This window comes from Ceratotherium simum, chromosome 18 (assembly GCF_057802395.1).
Source record: "Ceratotherium simum simum isolate JZ-2026a chromosome 18, ASM5780239v1, whole genome shotgun sequence".
Lineage (NCBI taxonomy): Eukaryota > Metazoa > Chordata > Mammalia > Perissodactyla > Rhinocerotidae > Ceratotherium > Ceratotherium simum.
The window spans coordinates 55,284,840-55,307,633 of NC_141917.1; the positions used below are offsets into that span (position 1 = coordinate 55,284,840).

Here is a 22,794-nt window from a genome sequence, read left to right on the forward strand (position 1 = left end):
CTAACTCTCTTGTTAGGGGTGAATGCAGCTGGTGATTTTAAGTTGAAACAATGCTCATTTATCATTCAAAAAACCCTGGGCTCTTAAGAATTATGCTAAATCTACTCTGCCTGTCATCTATACATGGAACAACAAAGCCTGGCTGACAACACACCTGTTTACAACATGATTTACTAAATACTTCAAGCCCACTGTCGTAACCTACTGCTCATAAAAAAAGATTCCTTTCAAAATATTACTGCTCAACGACAATGCACCTGGTCACCCAGGAGCTCTGATGGAGATGTACAATGGGATTAATGTTGTTTTCATGCCTGCTAACACAACATCCTTTCTGCAGCCCAAGGATCAAGGAGTAATTTCAACTTTCAAGTATTATTATTTAAGAAATATATTTCGTAAGGCTATAGCTGCCATAGATAGGGATTTATCTGACTGATCTTGGCAAAGTAAATTGAAAATCTGGAAAGGATTCATCATTCTAGATGCTATTAAGAACATTCCTGATTCTTGGGAAGAGGTCAAAAGTTCAAAATTAACAAGAGTTTGAAAGAAGTTGATTCCAACCTTCATGGGTGACTTTGAGGGTCTCAAGACTTCAGTGAAGGAAGTAACTGCAGATGTCATGGAAATAGCAGTAGAAGATGTAACTGAATTGCTGCAATCTCATGATAAACCTCTAATGGGTGAGGAGTTGCTTCTTATGGATGAATAAAGAAAGTGGTTTCTTGAGATGGAATCTACTCTTGGTGAAGAGGTTCTGAAGATTGTTGAAATGAGAACAAGGGATTTAGAATATTACATAAACTTAGTTGATAAAGTAGCAGCAGGGTTTTGAGAGGATTGACTCCAATTTTGAAAGAAGTTCTACTGTGGTTAAAATGCTATCAAACAGCATCGCATGCTACAGAGAAATTGTTCTTGAAAGGAAGAGTCAATTCATGCAGCAAACTTCATTGTTGTCTTATTTTAAGAAACTGCCACTGCCACCCCAACCTTCAGCAACCGCCACCCTAGTCAGTCAGCAGCCATCAACATTGAGGCAAGAGCCTCCACCAGAAAAAGATTATGAATTGCTGAAGGCTCAGATGATGGTTGGCATTTTTTAGCAATTTTTTTTTTTTTTTTGCTGCAGAAGATTCTCCCTGAGGTAACATCTGCTGCCAATCTTCCCCTTTTTTTTATGTGAGCTGCTGCCACAGCATGGCCACTGACAGACGTGGGGTGTAGGTCTGCACCCAGGAACCAAACCTGGGCCACCAAAGCAGCAAGTGCCAAATTTAACCACTAGGCCTCTAGGGAAGGTCCAGCAATAAAGTATTTTTTAATTAAGGACTGCAAGTTTTTTTTTTAGACATAATGCGACTGCACGCAATAAACTACAGTATAATGTAAACATAACTTTTATATGCACTGGGAAACCAAAAAGTTTGTGTGACTGGCTTTATTGTGATATTTGCTTTATTTCAGTGGTCTGTAACTGAACCTGTAATATCTCCAAGGTATTACTGTAGCTCACTGAGCTTTCTTAAAAGCAACTATTTTGAGTTCTTTATTGAGCAAATCACAGATCAAACCACAGATCTCCATTCCTTTATCAGTTACTGGTAACTTGTGTTTCTTTGGTGGTGTCACGGTTCCTTTATTTTTCATGTTCCTTGTAGTCTGTGTTGCTGTATTCACATTTGAAGAAGCAGTCACCATCTCCAGTGTTTGCTGACTGGATTAAGGCTTAAGAAGTATCTTCTTTCATAGATTACATCATGTTCACCACCCAAATACTAATTACAACCCATCACCACACACATGTACCGAATTATCCCTTTCACCCTCCTCCCTCCCCTCTTCCCCTCTGGTAACCACCAATCCAATCTCTGTCCCTATGTGTTTGTTTATTGTTGTTATTATCTAGTATTTGGGTGGTGAACATGATGTAATCTATGCAGAAATAGAAGTACAATGATGTACACCTGAAATTTTTACAATGTTATAAACCAATGTTACTGCAATAAACAAAAAATTAAAAAAAAAAAAAAGAAGTACCTTCTTTCAGCCTGTTTAGGGATTCTGAGGCTTTCTCATATTTTTTTTGTCCAGGGGTTAAAATCCTGACCTCTTCTTTTGATGTCCAAAACTTTCCATAATATGGTCTCAATATACTTTGTAGAATTAATCTTTTACTATTTCTGCTTTATATGGAGCACACTTGTCTTTCAAATTCCAGATTAAATAACTGATGACCTGTTACCTCTCATGTGAAATCTCTTTAAATTCTACCATTAGCTTTGGAGGGCAGTGTCTCTCTCCCCTCTGCACATTAAGAGCCCTTTGTTATACCATAGCATTTACTGAATAAATGGTCGAGTTCAACTATACTCTGTTTTATTCTAGAAATTGAATTTCTATTATTAAATACCAACTTTTTGGATGCTGCTTAACAGTGCTAAATTCAATTAACCTTTTAGTTTACTAGTTTAACATGTTATATATTAAGGGTTTTTATGTACCAAGACCTGTGTTAGGTCCCAGGGAAATAAACAAACAAAAATGATTGTCACAACCCCCCTCCCCTCAGAGAAGTGCATAATCTAATAGGAGAGATAGATAAGTGAACATGAAGTCAAATGCACTGCCATAGACACAAGAAAAAATGTGTCTTTGGCAGTTAATGTATTTCCAGAGTTAAGGAAATCATGTTGATAAGGGGACTAGGAACTGAAAACTCTGAGTATTTTGGGAAGAATTAGTTTACAGAAATCAAATCTTTTCTATAAATACATCTGCTCCACACTTCTTATTTCCTCTTGTGGGGAAACTTAAGATATTATGCCTTCTTTTGATTCTGCAAAGCTATGGCCTGTGCTAACAGCCTCCCATTTGCTTGCTTTTCCTAGGGTGGTGCTGAATGCTCAGATTTGTGTTTTTTTCTCCCAATTGTGCAGAGTTGAGCTGGCTTTCTGTGCATGCTCACTGGCCTTCTGACAAGTCTTTCTCTTGCTTCCATTGGGGGCATGCACAAGGAGCTGGCTGCAGGGTGAGGGTGTGTGGGTGAGGATCAAGTGTTGGGGGTGCCTGTGGGCCAGTTGCAGGGATCCAGACAAGGCATCAGCAGCAGCTTGTGGGCAGGCTTCCTGATAAAGTCCATGAAGCCGTTAGTAGGAGCTGCATTTCTCCAATATATTCTTGAATAGAAACAGCCCTTTCTACTGTTCTCCTAGTCACTCACTGTATCACCATAATGCAGTTCACAACTCAGTCCTCTGGATGTGGCAAGAAAGAAGAGGGTCTTTTTGGCAGCATTCTGCACACTGGAGAAGATGGATGCTTGCTCACACACTTTCATTTTCCCCATAGGAGAAATCAGGGGCCAAGAAGTTCTCTCTTGGCACTGAGCCATGTTTCTTTAGGGGAGGGGTGAAGCTCGTAAAGTGAAATTGTTCCTCTTACCCTCTTCAATGTATCTAATCTTGGATTACTTTTTGCTCCAACCGTGTGCTGAAACTTCTCCGTTGGACTTCCAGACTTCTACAGAGGCACTATTGTCTGTGGGTGGTTGTCAAAATTGGTGTTCTTTGGGGGAGAAGACAGTAGAAAGCTCTTATTCTGCCATGGTGATGATATTACTCCTTCAAAACTTTGGATATGGCTTTAGAGAATATGTTGGGCCTTTAGGCTCAGAAATGCCTTGGCAGTTCTCACTGCTCACAATGGACAAAGGCTGGATGGTCAAATACGTAGAGGCACCACAGTTCCAATGAGCTCCCTTGCCAGATTATGTGTCTTGAGTCTTTGGTGTTTCTATGATCAGTCTTTGATCTTGGGATTTTGGCAGCACAGAACCTACAAATCCAAATTTGTCGGTGGGATTAAAATGTGGCCTTCAGATGAAAAAGTCCAGTCTTTTTCGTTAGGACTTCAGCGTCAATCTGGAGTTGTCTACTGTAGCTTTACCACTATACCATCTCTTTGAGTAATGATATTTGTGATATTGGATTTGATCTTTTTAGGCATCTTTGATTTAGCCTTTCTCTATCTCACTGACCCCAGATTTTAGCTTGTCCAGCAATTTGTTAAAAATCTCAAATTCTGTTTGAAGCTGTTCTTTTTTGTTATTCTTGTCTACCAATGTATTCATCTGCTAGGCTCGCCACAATAAAGTACTATAGACTGGGTAGCTTAAACAACAAAAATTTATTTTCTCACCATTCTAGAGGCTAGAAGTGTGAGATCAAATTGTTGGTTGATTTCTTCTGAGGCTGCTCTTCTTGGCTTGTAGATGGTCACCTTTTCCCTGTGTCTTCACATGGTCTTCCCTCTGTGTATGTGTGTGTCCTAATCTTCTCTTCTTATGAGGACACAGGTCATATTGGATTAAGCCCCACCCTAATGATCTCATTTTAACTTAATTACTTCTTTAAAGCCCTATCTCCAAATACAGTCACATTTTGAGGTAATGCGGGTTAGGTCTTCAACATATGAATTTTTAGGGGACACAACTCAACCTATAACAACCAATCATGTTCTGTTTCAGTGCTTCTATTTGTCTATCCTCATGTATGAAAACTGAGCCCATGAGCTGCTGAATACGCTCTGTCTCTATACAGCAATCAAGAAGGATTATAAGACTTGAAAGTTCAAATATTGAGGATGCCCAGTTGGTAAAATTCCAGGTCAAAAACTGTAATTTTGAATGGAGGTTTTGTGTTAAGTTGGGGGACCACTGCTCGGGGAGAAGTTGCAGAGCAGTTGCCTATTACTTGACATTTGGGAATGTGGCAACCAATAAAGGCAGAGCCTGCCCAGTCATATTTTTGGAGACAGCAGATGCTCCAGAGTTTGTAGGTATGAGAAGTGTGGGCTGATCTCTTCATCTTCTTGATGTCTTTAGCTGAAATATGGACTTTATGTTTACTATGGGACATTACCTCATGAGTATTTGGGGGACTGGCAACTATGTAAACGGTGGGCTGATTTCTATTAAAGTCTGGCTGTTGACAAAAGTGGAAGTGCTAGAGGTTCAAAACCTGGAAAAATGCCATTTTGAATTATTTGAACTGCTTGTGGGAGTTCAAGTTTGATTTCAATCTTTTTTTTTTTTTTTGAGGTTCTGTTGAAATATTCTAAATGTTATATTGGATAATGCATAGATGATCTTGAGCTACCAGATGGATGAACTGTTGGTGGTTGTGGACTAAGTGATGAGCTGATAGGCACATAGACGTGAGCAGTCCAGAGGCCTTGCTGATCTGGCTGTTGGATTGTTGGATTAGACACAGGACAAGGAGCCCAGACATCAGGCTGGAAAGGTAGACAGACTTGTTGAGGGTGCATGGGATTAAACTGAGACACTAGCCATAATGTTGCTGGGTCTATACTGTTGTGCTTAATAGAGATCAAATTTTTCTGCAGACTGTTAGTACAGACTTTTAATGATGGAGGGACACCATCTATGTGCAAATATGTAGGAGTATTATGGCCATTTGGACCATTTGGGGGTGAAGTTACTGTAATGGGATTGAATATGGGGGTTTGTTGAGAAAGGCTAGATTCCTTAGCTGCCTGAGTGAAATCCATGGTGTGGTACTAAATTTGAAGCACCAGATGGACTGGACATTCTGAAAACATTAATACCTCAGGGAACTTGAGCTGGTGTTATCTGTGGCACCTGCTGAAACCATTCACTATGGGACTGACCACCTTGAAGTTGCTTATCATGACATTGTACATTCAAGCCCTACTTCCATGTTTCTATTTCCTTTTCACCCATGGTGTCAGCATTCTGGGACTACAAGTCCAGCTTGAGAGAAGTCATGTGATTGTATACAGCAGAAATTTTAGAGCCAACTGAGACATTTGAGTCTCTTCCACAAACAGGGTGGTTACTTTTCTGCAGGGCAGCCAGGATATTGTCACTTGTATCATGCTTCTGGTGACCGCAACCTCAGGCCCTTCAGGACATTTTGTTGTAAGACTGGTAAGACTTGAAGATCAACTTTGTGGCTTTTTGGACCATTTGTATATTGCCTGATTGGACCTATTTTACAGTGGGAAATTCTAGGCTTTGGTGGAGATAGTACTCATCTTTTCAGTCAAGTATGTTTTTTTTTCCCAGTCACTTTGCTCGTGGTGTGGTCAAGAATGATGGCTGGGCAAGGCTGGTGCACCTGATGCCTTTTTCCCTCTCTCTGCCTCCACACCCCTCACTATCTACCCTCTGCTCCCATATCTCTTTGTGCCCTCTTTCCTATATATTTTTTTAACCTCTCATTTCTACATCTCATTATGGCTATTGGTTTTCTCTTATTTCATGAAGTTTTCCTATTTCATAAGGTCCATTTGCCTTAACTTCCTCAAGAACTTCCGTCCATTGCATCTTCTGAATGTGTATGAGTGTGAATGTGAGTGTGCATGTGTGAGTGCATGTAAGAATGTGTGTTGCTGCTGTTTGCTTATATCTCTGTGTAGGGAGGTCTTTCCATGCAGTACTCCAGGTCTTTTGGGTTCTGTCAGGAATTGGGTAGCACCTGCCTGTTTGGATTTTCCAGACTCTGAAGAAGGGAGAGGGGAGATTTTAGATTTGTGTGTTTGCTTTGCCAGGTGAGAGACCCAGCTGTCAGGGGTGTGGGAGGGTGTCTACCAGGGGAGTTCAGGCTGGAGGTGACCATGGGGTAGAGCTCTTTGCCCGGAGGGGAACAGCTCTGTGTTTGTGACTCTCTCAGGATAGCTGGAGGCCTGGGCCACTTCTATAGTGGATGCAAGGTTCTGCTTACCACGTCAGGATCTTTAGAGATAATCTTATGTCAAAAAGGTAACAGCAACCCCTAGATTCAAGATACTGATTGTGTTTTATACTTCTTTCAGAAAAATATCAAAGTATATTAAAGGAAGGAAAGGCTAAACTCAAGAAATGTGGCTTATAAAGTTGAAATCTATCAGCACATAATAGTACAAGTTGTTTCCCATATGTTTTAAGAGTTAAATAGGAATCATCAAATAATAGAAAACTGGTGTGCTTAGATGAAGACTAACAGGTGTGATCATTCACCAATACTACCAAGCACCAACTAGGTGTTAGCATTGAAAGTGCTGAGAATGCAAGAGTGAACGAAGTAGATGGAAATCTCACCCCACGGAGCTTGCAGAAAGGAAGCTATGAGATTTGTCAATGTAACAATTAAAGACATTTTAATGGGAAAGAAATTCCACCAAATCAAATGTTAAACAACAGATCTTGAACCATGTAACAGTAATATGATAAAAGATATATTTTATATGAATTTTATGCTTATATGTGTTTACATATATATTTTTTATATAGATGACTGCCATAAAAATGTCAAAGTGTTAATATATAAACAATCAAAGGGTTTGAACAAAAGTGAAAGCTCTCAGAAACTGCTCACTGCCCTGACCTTCACATGACTTGCTGATACTTGGCTTTCAGTTTCTGAGGAGAATGGGCCATTGTTCAGAACCTGCAGGGGAAACCTCATATGCCTGGGTCATAAAAGGAGAGAGGTGTAAACGGCAGATGAAGGAGGATAGAGGAGGGAAGGCACAGCCTTCTGCAGACCACAATGTCCCCAGGATGCCCCACCTGGGTCTGGCTCTGCTGTCTGCACTCTCCCAGCTCCTGCATCTGGCCCTGAGGGACCTCCACCCGTGAATGTCCCTACCCTAACAACTTTGCCCAGATGAGGAGGCCACAGATCTACATCTTGGATGGTGGAGATGCCACTGTCTCCTCCTGGGTCAGCTCTGGCCTCCCCCAGAAGAAGCCTGAGCCCGGTGCTGCCTGCAGCTCATCCTGGCCCCCGGATGTCCTTGGGCTCACAGACAGTGGACAGCAACTCTCTGTGGGTGCCCTCCTACCTCTCTTCCTGGGGAGGGCCTTATCAGGCTTCATGGACCCCAGGACAGGTCTACTGTTTCTCCCACCTGTGGGAAGTTGGTGGAGTTTCTGATTCGAAGGCCTCATGTCTCAAAGCCGCATGCGTGCTTTCACCAGTTTTGCCTCTAGAACATGGCAGCTGAGAGCATGAATCTGGCTGGTCCAGTTGGGTCCTCATCTCTCTTTCTTCACAGGGTGCACCATTGGGTCCTCACCTCTCTTCCTTCACAGGACACACGGGGCTTAGCCCACTGTGGGCAGTGCACAGGTTGGGTGAGCATCCTCCTTATGGTGCTCCTCATCTCCAGGGGACCTCTTCACCTGCTTCCCTGTCCTCCTCTTCTCTCACCCCCCCCCGCTTTGAAGATAAGGTCTGTGACCATTCACTGTTGCCTAATAGCACAGGCACACAGTAGGTGCTCAATAAATGATGACAATAATGGTAGCAACTCTCAGTGAGAGCTTTTGTGAGCCAGGCACTGTTTGTTCTAAGTGCTATATATATGTTAACTCATGTAAGTTTCACAACCACCTCATGAAATCACTCCCATCTTATCCTTATTTTATAATTGAGGAAACTGAGGCACAGAAAGGTTGAGTCACTAGACTAGGGTCACACAGCAGAACCAGGATGCAAACCCAGGTTATCTGGCCCCAGAGGTCTCTTGGCTGGGAATCAGGGTGGTTTCTGACCTCTTTCAATTCTGTGGACTCAGGGACTGGTGAGGGGTGAGCAAGAGTCTCACTCAGGCTTCCTACTCCCATCCCACTCAGGACCAGCCTCATGGCCAAGAAATGGGTGTTCTAACATCATGGCCAACAGATGGCGGTAGGGAGTTCTTCTAAGGGTAAACCTCTTGGCACTAAAAGCAACATAAGCGACAAAGCACCCTGGGTGACTCCAGAAAGTACAAAGTCAAACAGGCCCCAGGTAGCAGCCTTAGAACTCATCCATCTGTCCTTGGAACTTCTTGGCAGGGACGTCAGCTGTGTGAAAACTTTCTCCTGATCACCAGGCAGTCACCAGCTGCCCCACATGGCTGGCCTCCTCTTTGAGCTCTTTCTTTCTTTCTTTTTTCTTTTTTTGTATGGTGAGGAAGATTGGCCATGAGCTAATATCTGTGCCCATCTCCTTCTATTTTATTTGTGAGATGCTGCCACAGCATGGCTTGATGAGCATGTGTAGCTCTGTGCCTGGGATCCGAACCCATGAACCCTGGGCTGCCAAAGTGGAGCAGGCAAACTTAACCACTACGCCACTGGGCCGGCCCCCTCTTTGAGCTCTTAATGCATTCACTTCCCCATTTTCCTCATCAAAGGAGCAGACAGAACCTTGAAGGTCTCCAGAGACTGGAGAAGGAGAAGCCAGAGAATAAAGAATGAGAGTGAGGGTAGTAACAGGGAGGAAGGGCAGGCCAGTGAGGAGGCATTTGAGGGCTGGGCCTGCATTTACATCTTGCTTGACCATGACAGTGGCCTCCCACGAGTGGAGTGATGGGTCAGACCTGGGTGCCATTTGCCCTGTGGCTCATGCTGGGCGACTAGACCATAAGCTCCGAGGGCAGTAGACATTTGTCCTTCATTCCTGTGCCCACATGCTGCCTGACCAAGCACAGCAGTCACTGAAGGCATTAGGGCTGGGCTCAGGGGTGATTCTCCACAGAGGGTCACATGCTGGGGCAAATGAGTCTCTGAGACACCACATACAGAAACAGGACCAAGAAAGAAGAAGGTAAGGAGACGCCCAGTGTCCTAAGCAGGCAGTGCGGAGCAACTAGAAACCAGGAGCATCAACAGAATGTTTGCTTCCTCCTGAACCTGCCCCTCCTACCAGAACAATGCCCACTCACCCTGCCTCCATCTTCTGTTATCAGAAGCCCCCTCCTTCTGTTGCTTCTGTCCCCACCTGCCCTGGGCATTTCTGGCCCAAATCTCAATGCCCTAAGCAGGGGCTGGGTGCTAGCCCTCACTGAACTCAAAGGATGGAGTTGGGCCCAGGTAAAGATAGAGGGTCTCACCGTCTTTGACAGTTGCTCTGACTGGGCTGGTGTCCATCACTCTTTTCCTTCTTCCACCTCCCCTCCAGCTCTCCCTCAGGGTCCACTGTCCATTAGAAATGGGGCATGGTCACTGCTCGTTCACTTCCTGGTGCTTTCAGCATTGTGGGGAAGCCAGGCTCCCACTACAAACTCTACACAAGCATTGGCCCTTCACCACCCAGCCCTTGTCAGGCTCAGCCCTGGCATCCTGGTATGTCAGGCGTCTCCTGGGATGAAGCACAGCACTCCTCATCTTTGACTCAGGACACTGAGGACTCACGGCCCAGGTGTCAGATTCCTCCAACCAGAGGAAGTCTGTCAAGAGGAGGAGGACTCCATCCTAGGAAGGAGCTTTTTGGGGTTTACCATGAGCCAGAGCCTCCCTTCCAGCCTGAGGGTCCCCCAGAATACAGGGCAAAACCATGGCATGTCTGGAGAAAGGGGCTGCCACCTTCTCTTGACTGGCTGTGTGTGAGATGCCTGCTGTCCTGCTGGTCTGGTGTGGGTCTTTGTCTGACCCCTGGAACAGTCCAGGGGCCTAGGTCAGGAAGCAAATTCTCTACAAGAAATGCTGCCTCATCTTTGAGAGTAAATAGAATGAACTAATTGAGAAGATGCTAGTTGGTGCTGGTACTGAGGGCTGTTCTCAGAGTACAGGCAGACTATGTCACCCTCACATGAAACAAACCTAAGAAGTGGGGTTGGATCTTATGCCCACTTTACAGGGGTGAAACTGAGGGCCAGGGAGGTAGGTGAGTGGCTCCCAGCTGTGTGTGCTTAGCCACAGTCCTCTCCCACCCACCCTGTGAATACAGGGAGAAAAGGGAGTGGGTCTGTCTCAGAACTGAGCCTGGGAGCTGGGCTGACAGGAGGAGGATAATTCCTCATGACACAGTTTTTATCTGGGACATGGTACAGAATGTCGTTTCTGGTTACAAGAATGAGCACAGCTGACCTGAGAGAGTAGGGTCTCTGCAAGGAGGTCTGTGAAACAATTCTGAAGCCAAGGGGTGGGTCGGGGGCACAACTCAAAGATAGTGAACACTCTGGACACTCCCATGCTTCAGGTGGTTCCCAATAATTCTCTTTTCCCCCAAGAATGGTGTCACATGGGTGAGTCTCTGGCAGCCTCCCCACAGTAACCACAGCCTTGACGGGTTTGCTTAGGACCTGCTCTGAGAAGCAGGAAGTTGGCACAGAGTCAGGGTGGTCCCAGGCCCTGTGTGATGCTCTGTTCTCCATGGAGATGAGTGATGGGGCCACGGTTCTCCACCAGTGACGACAAAACTGGCTCATTCTACCTGATCGTTCCTCTTTCCTGAGCCTGGCCTGTGCTTCAAGCTCCTGGCCACACCATGAGCCAGGATTGGTGGGTGACCAGTGTCACTGGATGACAGCAGGTAGTTGGATTTAACTGGCGAATGTCCTGACCAAGACCACACTGTAAGTTTGGCCTCCCAGCCTCACACCTTCTCTGTCAGAAACCATCCTTATCTCCAGGCCCCTCAGCTCATCAGGAGTTCATGGGTAGGTAGTACCAGGAGAAAGGGAATGGTTTAATGGGCTGAGGAGATAAGAGAACTGTGAAATGTAAAGCCTTGGGCTGCACGTCCTTCATGGTCATGGTAACAGAGCTCTGCTTGGTGAGGGAGGTGGGGCTCTTGTCATTTCATGAAGTGGGGTGGCAATCTGGTTTGTGACATGAGACCCAGGCAGGCTGGTGGAACCTATGTACCCCTTCTCATGAAAAAAATTAAACCACATAGGATTAAAATTACGCTGAAATACAGTTATATAAAACTCTTCTAAGATACAGAATAGTAGCAGATGTATTCCTATCAGACACCAGGCTCCAGCAGGAGACTGATAAGAACATAATCTGGAAGTAGTTGATGAGGGCAAAGAATACTTTATGTCTGCAGATGTGATAGGAAAACTCAGCAATCTCTAAGGGTGGGTGGTTTTGCTGTGGACTCCATATATGGAAGGAAAGGCTAAATTTTAGTTATAGGATAGTAAAAAAAAAGATGCAATCCTTCTTCCTATCCAAGCACAAGAGGGCTCTGTGATGCATCTCCCAGCCCCAGAGTCCAAGCCTCTGGGAGCTTCTGGACGTCTGGTCACCTATCAGATGTCTCCTGGGTTGAGATGGCAGAGGGAAAAGCAAGGCATGCACTTGTCTTAGCGTGTGGCTCGGTAAGCCATATGAACCCAGGGGTTCATATTCACGTTGACATGCTCACAGCATTTCAATAAGTCAGCAAGCCCACTACCCCTGTTCTGCCAAGTGCAAATAGCTGCCCATTTTTGCTCATATGTTGCTGATGTGGACAGGGGCAAAGTTCACTGTGCTCACATTTTGATGGGCATTTCACGTGTGCCCTAAGCCTTCACCTCCACCCTGCAAAGCAGGTGTCACTATTTCCATGCACAGACCAGGAAACTGAGGCTCCTAATAGTGGGACCTTGTGTCCAGATTCACACAGCACTCAGCCACAGAGCTGGGAAACACTTCCATCCAAAGCCTGTTCTCATTGCGTTAAGCCGGGCTCTCTCTGAGCAAAATAACATTTTCCTCTCTTTAAAGAAAGCAACACACAACATTTTTATCTGTTATCTTGAGGCTGTGACAGAGGCTGAGCATAAGAAACTTGGAATGAGTTTGGAGGTGGTTCTTGGATAGGCATCATATTTTTTGTCTCTGAGACTATTTGGGTTAGATCATGGTAACTAAGGAAAAGGAGACCTGGAATTCAGAGTGTGAAACAGGCTTTGTCAATTTCCTGAAAACCTGCCTTCAGGAAGGAAAAGGTCTGGGAGTGGGGGCGGGGCAACCACTCCCTGGTCCTTATACTGTGATGTTGCAGGCTTTTTCTCAGACCTCTGAGAGGATAAGTCTGAAGGTAAGTGGGGCGTGGGGCTCATGGAATTCCACAAGACAAGGAGGCTAGATTTCTTTCCTAAGTTGGCAAAATTCAGATGGGCTTTTGGAAAGGGGCATTGATGACATAAATTTAGAAAGAATGCTAGGATCCATCTAGCAAATCCTGGCTCTGTCATTTTGTTAGAGAACCGATGGTTCTTTAACCAGCAGTAGGCCTGGAACAGAGGCTGGCATCCCCACCAGGGACTGGAGGGCATCTTCTACTCTCACCACCTCCAAGGGCTTGACAGGTCCTCTGACCTTGTGTGAGCTCGTTTCAGTGTCCTCTGAAATTCTATGTTGACTTTGTTTAAACAAGAGGGACCCGTTCTCCCTTCCCGTCATCATGCCATACCCTTGCAGGGTCTCCGAACAAGGCCTGGACCCTGACTCCCTTGGCCCCTTGGCACCCTGGCCTCTGAGGCTCTTGGGCAGCCCTACTTCTCCTCACCTGCAGGCCTGAATTCCTTTCTCAGCACTCAGCTTAGGTAGGGCTCCCAGGAGGGTCCCTTGCCCACTGTAGACTATGGGCCCCTTGATGACAGAGATAGCATCTTTTCATCTTTGCATCCCCAACAAGATGCATGTCGGGCATAAAGCCAGGATATGACAAATTCTCACTTGCCAAATGAATGAATGTATGGGCAATCCTGTCTAGTGCTTGGGGCCATGACTCTTCTGCTCTCACTTTGGCCTACTGCAGTGCCACCATGCCTCCATCCTCAGCCCTGAAGAGCCTCCTCACCGCCTGTGTCCTTGCTGCCTTGGTTTTCAGCACTGTGGGTAAGAAAAAACAAATAGGCCCTTTCTCCCAAAGACTGGAAGCATAGATGGATGGATAATACAGAAGAAGAATGTCCACTTAGGAGAGGCCAGGTCCAGCTCCAAGAGCAGTGGTGAGCTCTGCAGGATTGGATACCCTCATTAGCATCCTGGTCCATGGGCAGCTGAGAGGGAGTGAGCTGGTGCAGGGGGTGGTGGGTCAGTATGTTGCTAGGGTCTGAATCAGGCCTGATGTCCCCCTTGGGGAGGGACTGTGGACTGAGTGGTCCCATCTAGGCCCACAAGGAGTGGGTTTCATTGCACCTTGACTCCCAGAAATGTTTGGCTACTGGAAACATCCACTATGATTCTTGATGGTTTTCATCCATGAGTTACTTTTTGAACAATTTTTATTTCCTTTTTATAGAGAGTTATAACTGTAGAAGCTGCCATTTTAGTACATGTGGAGTTGACACAAAGACCACTTGTGAAGCCTCTCAAGGCTGCTTCAGCTACAAGCAGGAATTAAAAACATTAGGTATGTTGTGCCAGCACCCTGCCCATGATGCTCAGCATGCAGAAAGGATGGAGAAGGTGGTTAGAGTGAGGGAGGTTTCTGTGTTCCACAACTTGATGGAGTTCCTCACTTCCCTGTGCATCTTCTATTTCACCTTGCTTCCTTATATAGCATCCTAACAGGATGTGGCTGGGCTTGTGGAGTAGTTGGAGGTAACAGGGAGGGAGATTCTCCAGGAAAAAGGCCAGGTGATCCCAGTTCCACATCAACCTCCTGAGGTCTGACGCTGCTAATCCAACAAATGCTAACAAACCATTCCTCTATTGGTGAATTCCATGGACCAATGCAGAAAGACTGTTTTGAAAAAGAGGAAAGACAAAAAGATTCTAAGCACAGGATTCTTTAATATTGGCTGTCCATTTGGGCATCACTCTCTCTATGGCTCAGAGGGGAAATTCCTGCTTGGGTTTGGTTCTGTGCAGGGCAGCTCCCAGAACTTTTCAAGGGAAAAGGCTGTTCTTCAAGCAGATGTGCCCCACTGGCCTTCTCAGCATCACTGGGGATTAATCAAACGTTTAGGTATGACCACCGATGCTGCCAAGCTGAGCTGTGTAACAAAGAGGACTTCCAGGGTGAGTGCCAGTACGCCTCTGCTCTCCCTCCCTTTCCACCCCTGCTCCCAATCAGTTGCCTTAAGTCTCTGCCTTCTAAGTACTTTCCTATAACCTGTCTCTCTGTTTTTGATTTTTCTCATTGATTGTCTCTCTTCTCTGTGAAGGGATGGATACAAGCCCTTCTCCTGCACAGAGGAGGACTGAATGACAGCTGGGTGGCCAGAATTGGTCCTGGGGATTGTCTGTAAGTGTGGGTCTGTAGTTTTAAATTATTTGCTTTCCATCCCAGCAGAAAGAGTTGTCTTTCCTTACCTATTTAATTCCTCACTCCCTTAACAGTATTTTTTTTAGACCACAGAGTATCCTCTCTCCTGTCGTCTAGGCACTTTTCCCTGCAGAAGGACAGAGAGGGGAGATTCATAAAAGGAGCAGATAACATTAAATTCCTATAAGAATTTTTGGCCGCATCTTCTCACTTAATACCTATCTCCCCTACACCCTCCATGCCATCCTATTTGTAAATAATTTTGGTTTTGGGGAGAGAAATCCTGGAATAACCATGATCTTCGGTGGGCTGGTGGTAGTAATAATGCTTTCAGCTCCTTTTTCAGCTTATTCCTTAAAATAAAATTTTTATCTCTTCATTCAGTTCCTCAGAAGTCCTCAGACCCCAATGGCATTAAATGTCCTGCCTGCTATAAAGAGAATGAGATTTCCTGTGACCCAGTTCCCCTCGCCTGCACTGGCTCAGAGACAAAGTGTGTTGAGGTTACTGGCACAGGTATGGATATTTCCCCAGGCTTTTGGTGTCCATCTTCTAAAAGGGCATAACATATTAGCTATTTATTGCTGTGTAACAAATTACTTCAAAACTTGGCAGCTTAAAACAACAAACATTTATTATTTCATAGTGTCTGTGAGTCAGGAATTTGAGAGCAGCTTAGCTGGGTGGTTCTGGCTTGTAGTCGCTCATAAAGTTGCAATCTAGCTGTCAGAAGGTCCTGTGGTCATTTGGATGGAGGATCTGCTTCCAAGATCACTCATGTGGTTGTCAGCCTTGGTTCCTCTCCTCATGGGCCTCTCCATGGTCTGGGAGTCCTTGTGACATATCAGCTGGCTTCCTCCTGAGCAAGTGATGAGAGAGAGACAGACAGAGGGAGGGAGAGAGAAACTGGCTTCCTCCTGAGCGAGTGACAACAGAGAGAGGGAGAGAAGAAGAAGAAGAGGAGAACAAGAAGGAGGAGGAAGAGGAGGGATAGGAAGGGAGGGAGAAACTGCAGCTTTTTAATAATCTATTTTCAGATGTGACATATTACTTCTGCTGTATCCTATTGGTTGCACAGACCAACCTTCATACAGCATGGGAGGGGCCCAGACAAAAGTATGAAAACCAGGAAATGGGAACCATTGGGGGCCATCCTACAGGCTGACTAAAAGATACAGCAAGGGTTGGTATGGGAACAAATCATGGTTATCCCTCCAAAGTTTGGAGGGAGCTATCTGTCAGGAGAAGAGAGGAGAGGAGAGGAGAGGAGAGTAAAACTCAACTGCTTCCCATAGCAGAGTCTGAGACTTGGGAACATGTCATATCATGATCTCCTGGAGTGGGATGTCAGCATATGGTCAACGAAGAGGGTGACACCTCAGTTCTGGTTTTCATCATTGCTACCATTATTGCTATTACAAAAACCCCATGATTAAGCACTTAATTTTTGGATGGTGTCATTCTGAAGTCTATAGAAGGATTTGTAATTTTCCTGAGTAGGAGAAAAGTGTATGTTTGTGGTGAAGAGCACATGTACTATTCAGATAAGAATTAGGATAAAAACCATAGTATTGGACTACACAGCCAGAAGGGGCACTGTCAGCTCTTTTCTGATCGACTTTTGTAAAAGGTTTCATGAAATGAGTGGTATTTTAGGAGCTGATTAAATGATGGAAGACAGAGTTTGGTGGGAATGGAGGCAAGTTAAAATGATTTTTCTTTTTTTTGAGAAGACTTTCAAGGAGGGCCTGGGACTAGCAGGTGAAGGGCCCCTTGCTCAGATGAGCTGGAGATGAGCATGGAAAATGTTACGTCAGGAAGAATACACGAGAAGGCCAGAGCTGTTGACGGTGGGGCAGTCTCTTTTCTCCCAGTTGCCATGGAAAGCACAGACATGTAATGAGGTTTCACGATGCTAATCTCCCATTAAACTCATAGCCCTGGGGAGAAGGGATATGATCTCAAGGGGGATCTGCATTGCTTCCCTCTGGTTTCCTCAAGAACGCAAAGGTGAGGAAGAGAACAGGTACCACCGGGACATTTTAGCTGAATACGTGAGTTCTGACCTCCAGTCTTCTTCCCCATATCAACCATCTCTCTCCTAATCAGGACTCAGGGACTGCAGTCTCAGCCAAGCAGCTGAGACAGCAGGGGCCCTTTGGGGTCCCTCCTAAACTGAGGAGATGTTGGGGCCAGAGGGAAACAAGCCTTGGTCCCTGGACAGATCTGGAGCTGCGGTTATTGCTTCTCTCACAGAAGATGAAAGTCAGGAATTCTGGGGGCACTCTGAGAACCCTTTTCTTTACCAAGGGAGGCAGATAGAATAGGATGAGGGTGAGGAGAGGAGATAAGATGAGAGAGAAGACTAACTCCTGGATCTTTCTCTTGACAGGTAATGGTATATGTGTGATTTTTGCCATGGGTTGTGCTACTGAAACTGCCTGCAACTTGAATATCAGTATATTGGATAACATAAAAATCCGTACCCGATGTGTAGAACAAAGAGGTGAGAGCCCCACATTGACGTCCATCACCTCATCAATCCTGACTTGTCTCTTCTTGCTCAAAGTGGTGCTCTGATTTTTCATGCCCTGCCAAGTGCATAATCCCACAAACCTGAAAAAGTTGGAGTCTTTGGATGGCTCCCCTCCCCAATATTCCCCAGACAGTGCAGAATTAAAGAGCTGATACTTCCTTGAGTATGTGTGTGATTACTTGTTAGTACTTTAGGTAAAAAAAAAAAAAAAACTCCTATTTATTTCTCTAATGGGTTTTTTTCTTCACCCAAGTGGCACATTTCAGGAGTCTGAGAAGGCTTCTGTAAGAATCATTGTGATCCCACCTTTGTCACTCCACCACATCCTGACACACGGCCCAGAACACACCTCTTTCCAGATATTCTCAATTTCCACTGCTAATCCTTAGCTGCCCATTGCTAAAGAAAATGCCTTTGAGTGAACAATTCAGGACCCAGAAGGGTCGTTTCCCACAGTCTGTAAAGCCCCAGCTATAACTGGATCTACCACACCTGGGAACCATGACATGTACTCAGGGTAGATGTGCTGGGGATGAAGGATACAGGAGAAGGTGGTCTGTGAAGTTTGTCGTAAATGTTGGAGAGGAGGAGGGTACATGTACTGAGGGCCCAGAGGGATGTGTCCTCACACAGTAGAGTTTGTGACCATGGGCAACCACAGCTACACTCCATATGATGCTGGTGAAGAAGGAGGGCATCCAGGAAGAGCCTTTACAGGATCCAAACTGTAGATGTCATTGTGGTGCTGATTCCACAACTGAGATACCCTGTAGCCTACTCAAATGGACCCCTTGATTCTCCAAATTCAGTTTCTTACTGTGTGCATCTTGTCTTGTGAAGTTGCATAAAAGAAAAGAATGCCCCAGATGTAGTGACTACATTCCGGGAAGCAATCTGTTGTCTGTTTGATGCTGGGGGTCCAGCACTCTGTAAGGTTTCCTGGGGCTGAAGACTACATAGAAGGATTGGGGCCTTGCCTTCTCTTTGGGGATTTACCCAAGGGGCAAGGTACAGGCTCTTGAATCTTACTTCCACTCTCATCTTCCTCGGCTTTTGAGGAGGCAGAGGGCAGAGTTTATCTGCCCAGGACTCACTGACTATTCTCACGTTTTATGCTCATTACCACTGTTTGCTCAGCTCAATGATGTGAACCGTGAAAAACACAAGCCCCTCCCTCAGGGACAAGGAGCTAATGCACAGAGAACAGGGACAATATTGTATGTAACTACATAGAATTCTAAGCACCAGTAATCAGAGGGGTAGGGATATCTCAGGGAAGGGAGAGGAAGTACAGTCAGTGCTGGTACATAAAAGTAGTAAACTGAGGAAAGACGTGAGGGAGGGGTGTGTATGCAAGAGGAGCCCACATCTACACAAGTTGGGAAATGGTTAAACAGCAAAGTCCTCAGAGAGGCAGTAAATTAAAATGGAGTCTTCACAGGATGCCTTTTGTAAGGAAACTCTTGGGGTAATAGTGGGGAGCTCCATGCTAGTTCAACTCCTGAAGAGGTCACACATGAGCCCTAGAGGGCTAGTTTTGCTATTATCATCACATACATTTTACTAAGAGGAAGGGTGGCAGCAGGGTGGGGACTCTAACCCACATGGTCTGGCTGGACAGTCTGTGCCCTCATCCTTGGTGCCACACTGCCTTTCAATTGATCCCTGGGAGGATTAGTCAGCTTGAGCTGCCATAATAAAGTAGCACAGACCAGGTGGCTTACACAACAGAAATTCATAAATACAGAGGGAAGAGAAGCAAGTAGAAACAAAAGGGAGGAAGATTGCTGGGAAGATGGCGGCATAGGAGGACTCTGAACTCACCTCCTCCCATGGACACAACAAATGCACAGCTACCCTGGGAACAATTACCCCTAAGAGAGAACTGGAAACTGGATAAAAAGAAACACTACAGCAAGGAACAGTGCTGACTGAGGTGGAAGAGGCAGAAATACCTTTCTGAAGAGGAAAAAAGCCATGTTCTAGCTGCAACACTTTGTGGCCAGGAGTAATCTTAAGGTACAAAGCTTTCCCTGGAGAAGCAAGGGATCTGAGCATTAGAGCTATGCCACAATAAGCAGCTTTTGAACTCAGCACAACCAAGATGAGTGTCATAATATCTGGCTTTGCTTGCTATTAACAACCACGGGGTATACCCCCAGAAAACCTATCAAACATAAGAGAAAAAAAAGCCTGTTCTTAAAGGGCCCACACACAAAATTTACCCATTTTGGAGCACAACACAAAATCACCAGAAAGGTGCACAGTCTTTTGGTGAAAAGAGACTCACTTGATAGGCTCTAGGCAAATCTCAGGGAGGCAGGAGGTGGAGGGGACCAGCTCCCCAGGGACTGAGACATTGGCAGCAGCAATTATTGTGACCTAGTACAGGAATGCTGACACAGACACTGGCAGATGACATTGGATTTCTTCCCTTGGCCTGTTAGCACAGGGATTTCCCCCACCCACTAGAGCACTAATTTAATCCAGCTCAGCCAAGGCAGGTAGCCTGCCTTAGGGACAGGCCCCACACACCTGCAAGCTCTCAGGAATTTGTGGGCCTGCATAAGCAGGGTGTGTGGGACCTCTACAGTGGGAGGAGTGGGTCCACTTCAGTGGGGCAGGGCATGTGCACAGGACAGGACTGTGTTGATGGGGTATGTGGGCCTGTGGGTGGTGGAGCTTGTTAGCTGCAGCACACTTGTACTTCTCAAACAGGCATATAGGGGAACTAACCTACCCTCCAATGTGTGACACAATTGTGTGCTGCCACGCCCAGGACCAGCCTCACTCAGCTTCACTACTGAAAAAGCTAACAACAGCTTTGCAGGCTGGAGGCCTACAGCACTGGTAAGCCCCTGAGCCTAGCAACCAGCCATGCTGGGCTCCTACTCACTTAACAAAAACTGCAGCAGAAATGTGTTATTAGACCTTGCAGCCAACTGTGCTGGGGCTCCCTGAACCCAATAAAGTGACTGAGGGTTCCATAGCAGCCACATGCAACTGAGCCTTAAAACCAGCCAGCCAGGGAGACAGCCTAGCCTTCCCCTGCACCTGCAGCAAGAGCAACCCCACCACAACAGAAGGACACACATAGTCCATACAGGGGTCACCCCTGGAACATTTGGAACTGATGAAAAGAGGGAAGCACATTGCTGGGCCTCATAAGGCATCTCTTACATAAGGCCACTTCTCCAAGTTTGGGAGAAGTAGCTGATCTACCTAAAACATAGATATGAGCACAGAGAAAAAGGCAAAATGAGGAGGCAAAGGAATATGTTCCAAATAAAGGAATGGGAAAAATCCTCAGAAAAAGAATTAAACAAAACAGAGATAAACAATCTACCTGACAAAGAGTACAAACTAATAGTCATAAGGATGCTTGCTGGTCTTGGGAGAAGAAGAGATGAATACAGTGAGAACATTAACAAAGAATTGGAAAATATAAAAAAGAACCAAACAGAAGTGAAGAATACAATAATGGAAATGAAAAATTTGCTAGAAGGAATCAATAGCAGAATAGATGATACAGAAGAGCAGATCAATGAGCTTGACAAAAGACTAGAGGAAATCACTCAAACTGAACAGAAAAAAGAAAAAAGAATTCAAAAGAAGGAGGACAGTCTAAGGGACCTCTAGGATAACATTAAGTGCACTAACATCAGTGTTATAGGTGTCCCAGAAGGAGAAGAGAGCGACAAAGGGATAGAGAATCTATTTGAAGAAATAATAGCTGAAAACTTTCCTAACCTAAGGAAGGAAACAGACATCCAGGTACAGGAACCACAGAGAGCAGCAAACAAAATAAACCCAAACAGGCCCACACCAAGACATATTATAATTAAAATGTCAAGAATTAAAGACAAAGAGAATCCTAAAAGCTGCAAGAGAAAGGCAACAAGTTACATACAAAGAAAACTGCATAGGCCTATCAACTGACTTATTAGCAGAAATATCCCAGGCTAGAAGGGAGTGGCATGATATATTTGAAGGGCTGAAAGGAAAAAACCTACAACCAAGAATACTCTACCTGGTGAGTTTATTGTTCAGAATGAAAGGAGAGGGCCGGCCCTGTGGCTTAGCGGTTGAGTGCGCGCGCTCCGCTGCTGGCGGCCCGGGGTTCGGATCCCGGGCCCGCACCGACGCGCCGCTTCTCTGGTCATGCTGAGGCCGTGTCCCACATGCAGCAACTAGAGGGATGTGCAGCTATGACATACAACTATCTACTGGGGCTTTGGGGGAAAAGATAAATAAATAAATAAAATTATAAAAAAAAATGTAAAAAAAAAAAAAAAGAATGAAAGGAGAGATAAAGAGTTTCCCAGATAAGCAAAAACTAAATGAGTTTATCACCAAGAAGTGAGCCTTACAAGAAATGCTAAGAGACTCATTTAAGTGGAAGAGAAAAGACCACAAATAAGAATAAGAAAATTATCAGAAAAAAATAAAATCACTTGTAAAGGCAAAAATACAATAAAGGTAGCAGATCAAACACCTATGAAGCTAATATCAAGATCAAAAGACAAAGGTACTAAAGTATCTATCTCCATGATAAGAGCTTAACAGATACACACACACAAAAAAAGAGGTAAAATACAATATCAAAAACAAAATGTGGGAGGAGGGCAGTAAAAGAATAGAGCCTTTAGCAACAGATCAAACTTAAGAAACATCAATTTAATGTTGATCACTTTTTACATAGGTTATTATATGAAGCTTATTGTAATCACAAACCAGAAACCTTTAATAAATACACAAAAAATTAAGAGACAGGAACCCAAACATAATACTAAAGACAGCCACCAAGTCACAAGGGAAAAGAGAAAGAGAAGAAGAAAGGAACAGAGAATAAACCATCTAGAAAAAAAAAGAACAAAATGGCAATAAGTACCTATTTATCAATAGCTACTTTAAATGTCAATGGGCTAAATAATCCAATCAAAAGAAATAGGGTGGCTGATTGAATAAAAAACAAGACCCATATATATACTGCATGCAAGAAACACACTCAGACCTAAAGACACTCACAAACTGAAAATGAAGGGATAGAAAAAGATACTCCATGAAAATGGCAATGAAAAGAAAGCTGGGGTAGCAATATTTATATCAGACAAAAGAGACTTTAAAAAAAACTGTAACAAGAGACAAAGAAGGGCACTACATGATGATAAATGGAACAATGCAACAAGAGGATGTAATACTTGTAAATATCTATGCACCCAAAATAGGAGTATCTAAATTAATAAA

General features: G+C 44.7%; 1 protein-coding gene and 1 pseudogene across 1 annotated transcript; one reads left to right on the forward strand and one right to left on the reverse strand.

The window, feature by feature from the left end:
* Positions 1-4,634: 4,634 nt before the first annotated feature.
* On the reverse strand, positions 4,635-13,198 carry LOC101395908 (TGF-beta-activated kinase 1 and MAP3K7-binding protein 2 pseudogene; annotated as a pseudogene).
* Positions 13,199-13,557: 359 nt separating this feature from the next.
* On the forward strand, positions 13,558-17,591 carry LOC147914647 (protein RoBo-1-like). The gene is made up of 5 exons (XM_087443047.1): positions 13,558-13,636; positions 14,043-14,153; positions 14,615-14,764; positions 15,396-15,527; positions 17,404-17,591. Exons 1-5 carry the CDS (start codon positions 13,564-13,566, stop codon positions 17,589-17,591), a joined length of 654 nt encoding a protein of 217 aa, XP_087299173.1. The 5' UTR covers positions 13,558-13,563.
* The last annotated feature ends 5,203 nt before the right edge of the window (positions 17,592-22,794 follow it).

Bases quoted from the DNA above. Each gene is read 5' to 3' on its own strand.
- LOC147914647 (XM_087443047.1), top strand. From the start codon at position 13,564: ATGCCTCCATCCTCAGCCCTGAAGAGCCTCCTCACCGCCTGTGTCCTT. The intron at 13,637-14,042 runs GTAAGAAAAAAC...TCCTTTTTATAG, and splicing joins CTTGGTTTTCAGCACTGTGG to AGAGTTATAACTGTAGAAGC. The intron at 15,528-17,403 runs GTATGGATATTT...TTCTCTTGACAG, and splicing joins TGTTGAGGTTACTGGCACAG to GTAATGGTATATGTGTGATT.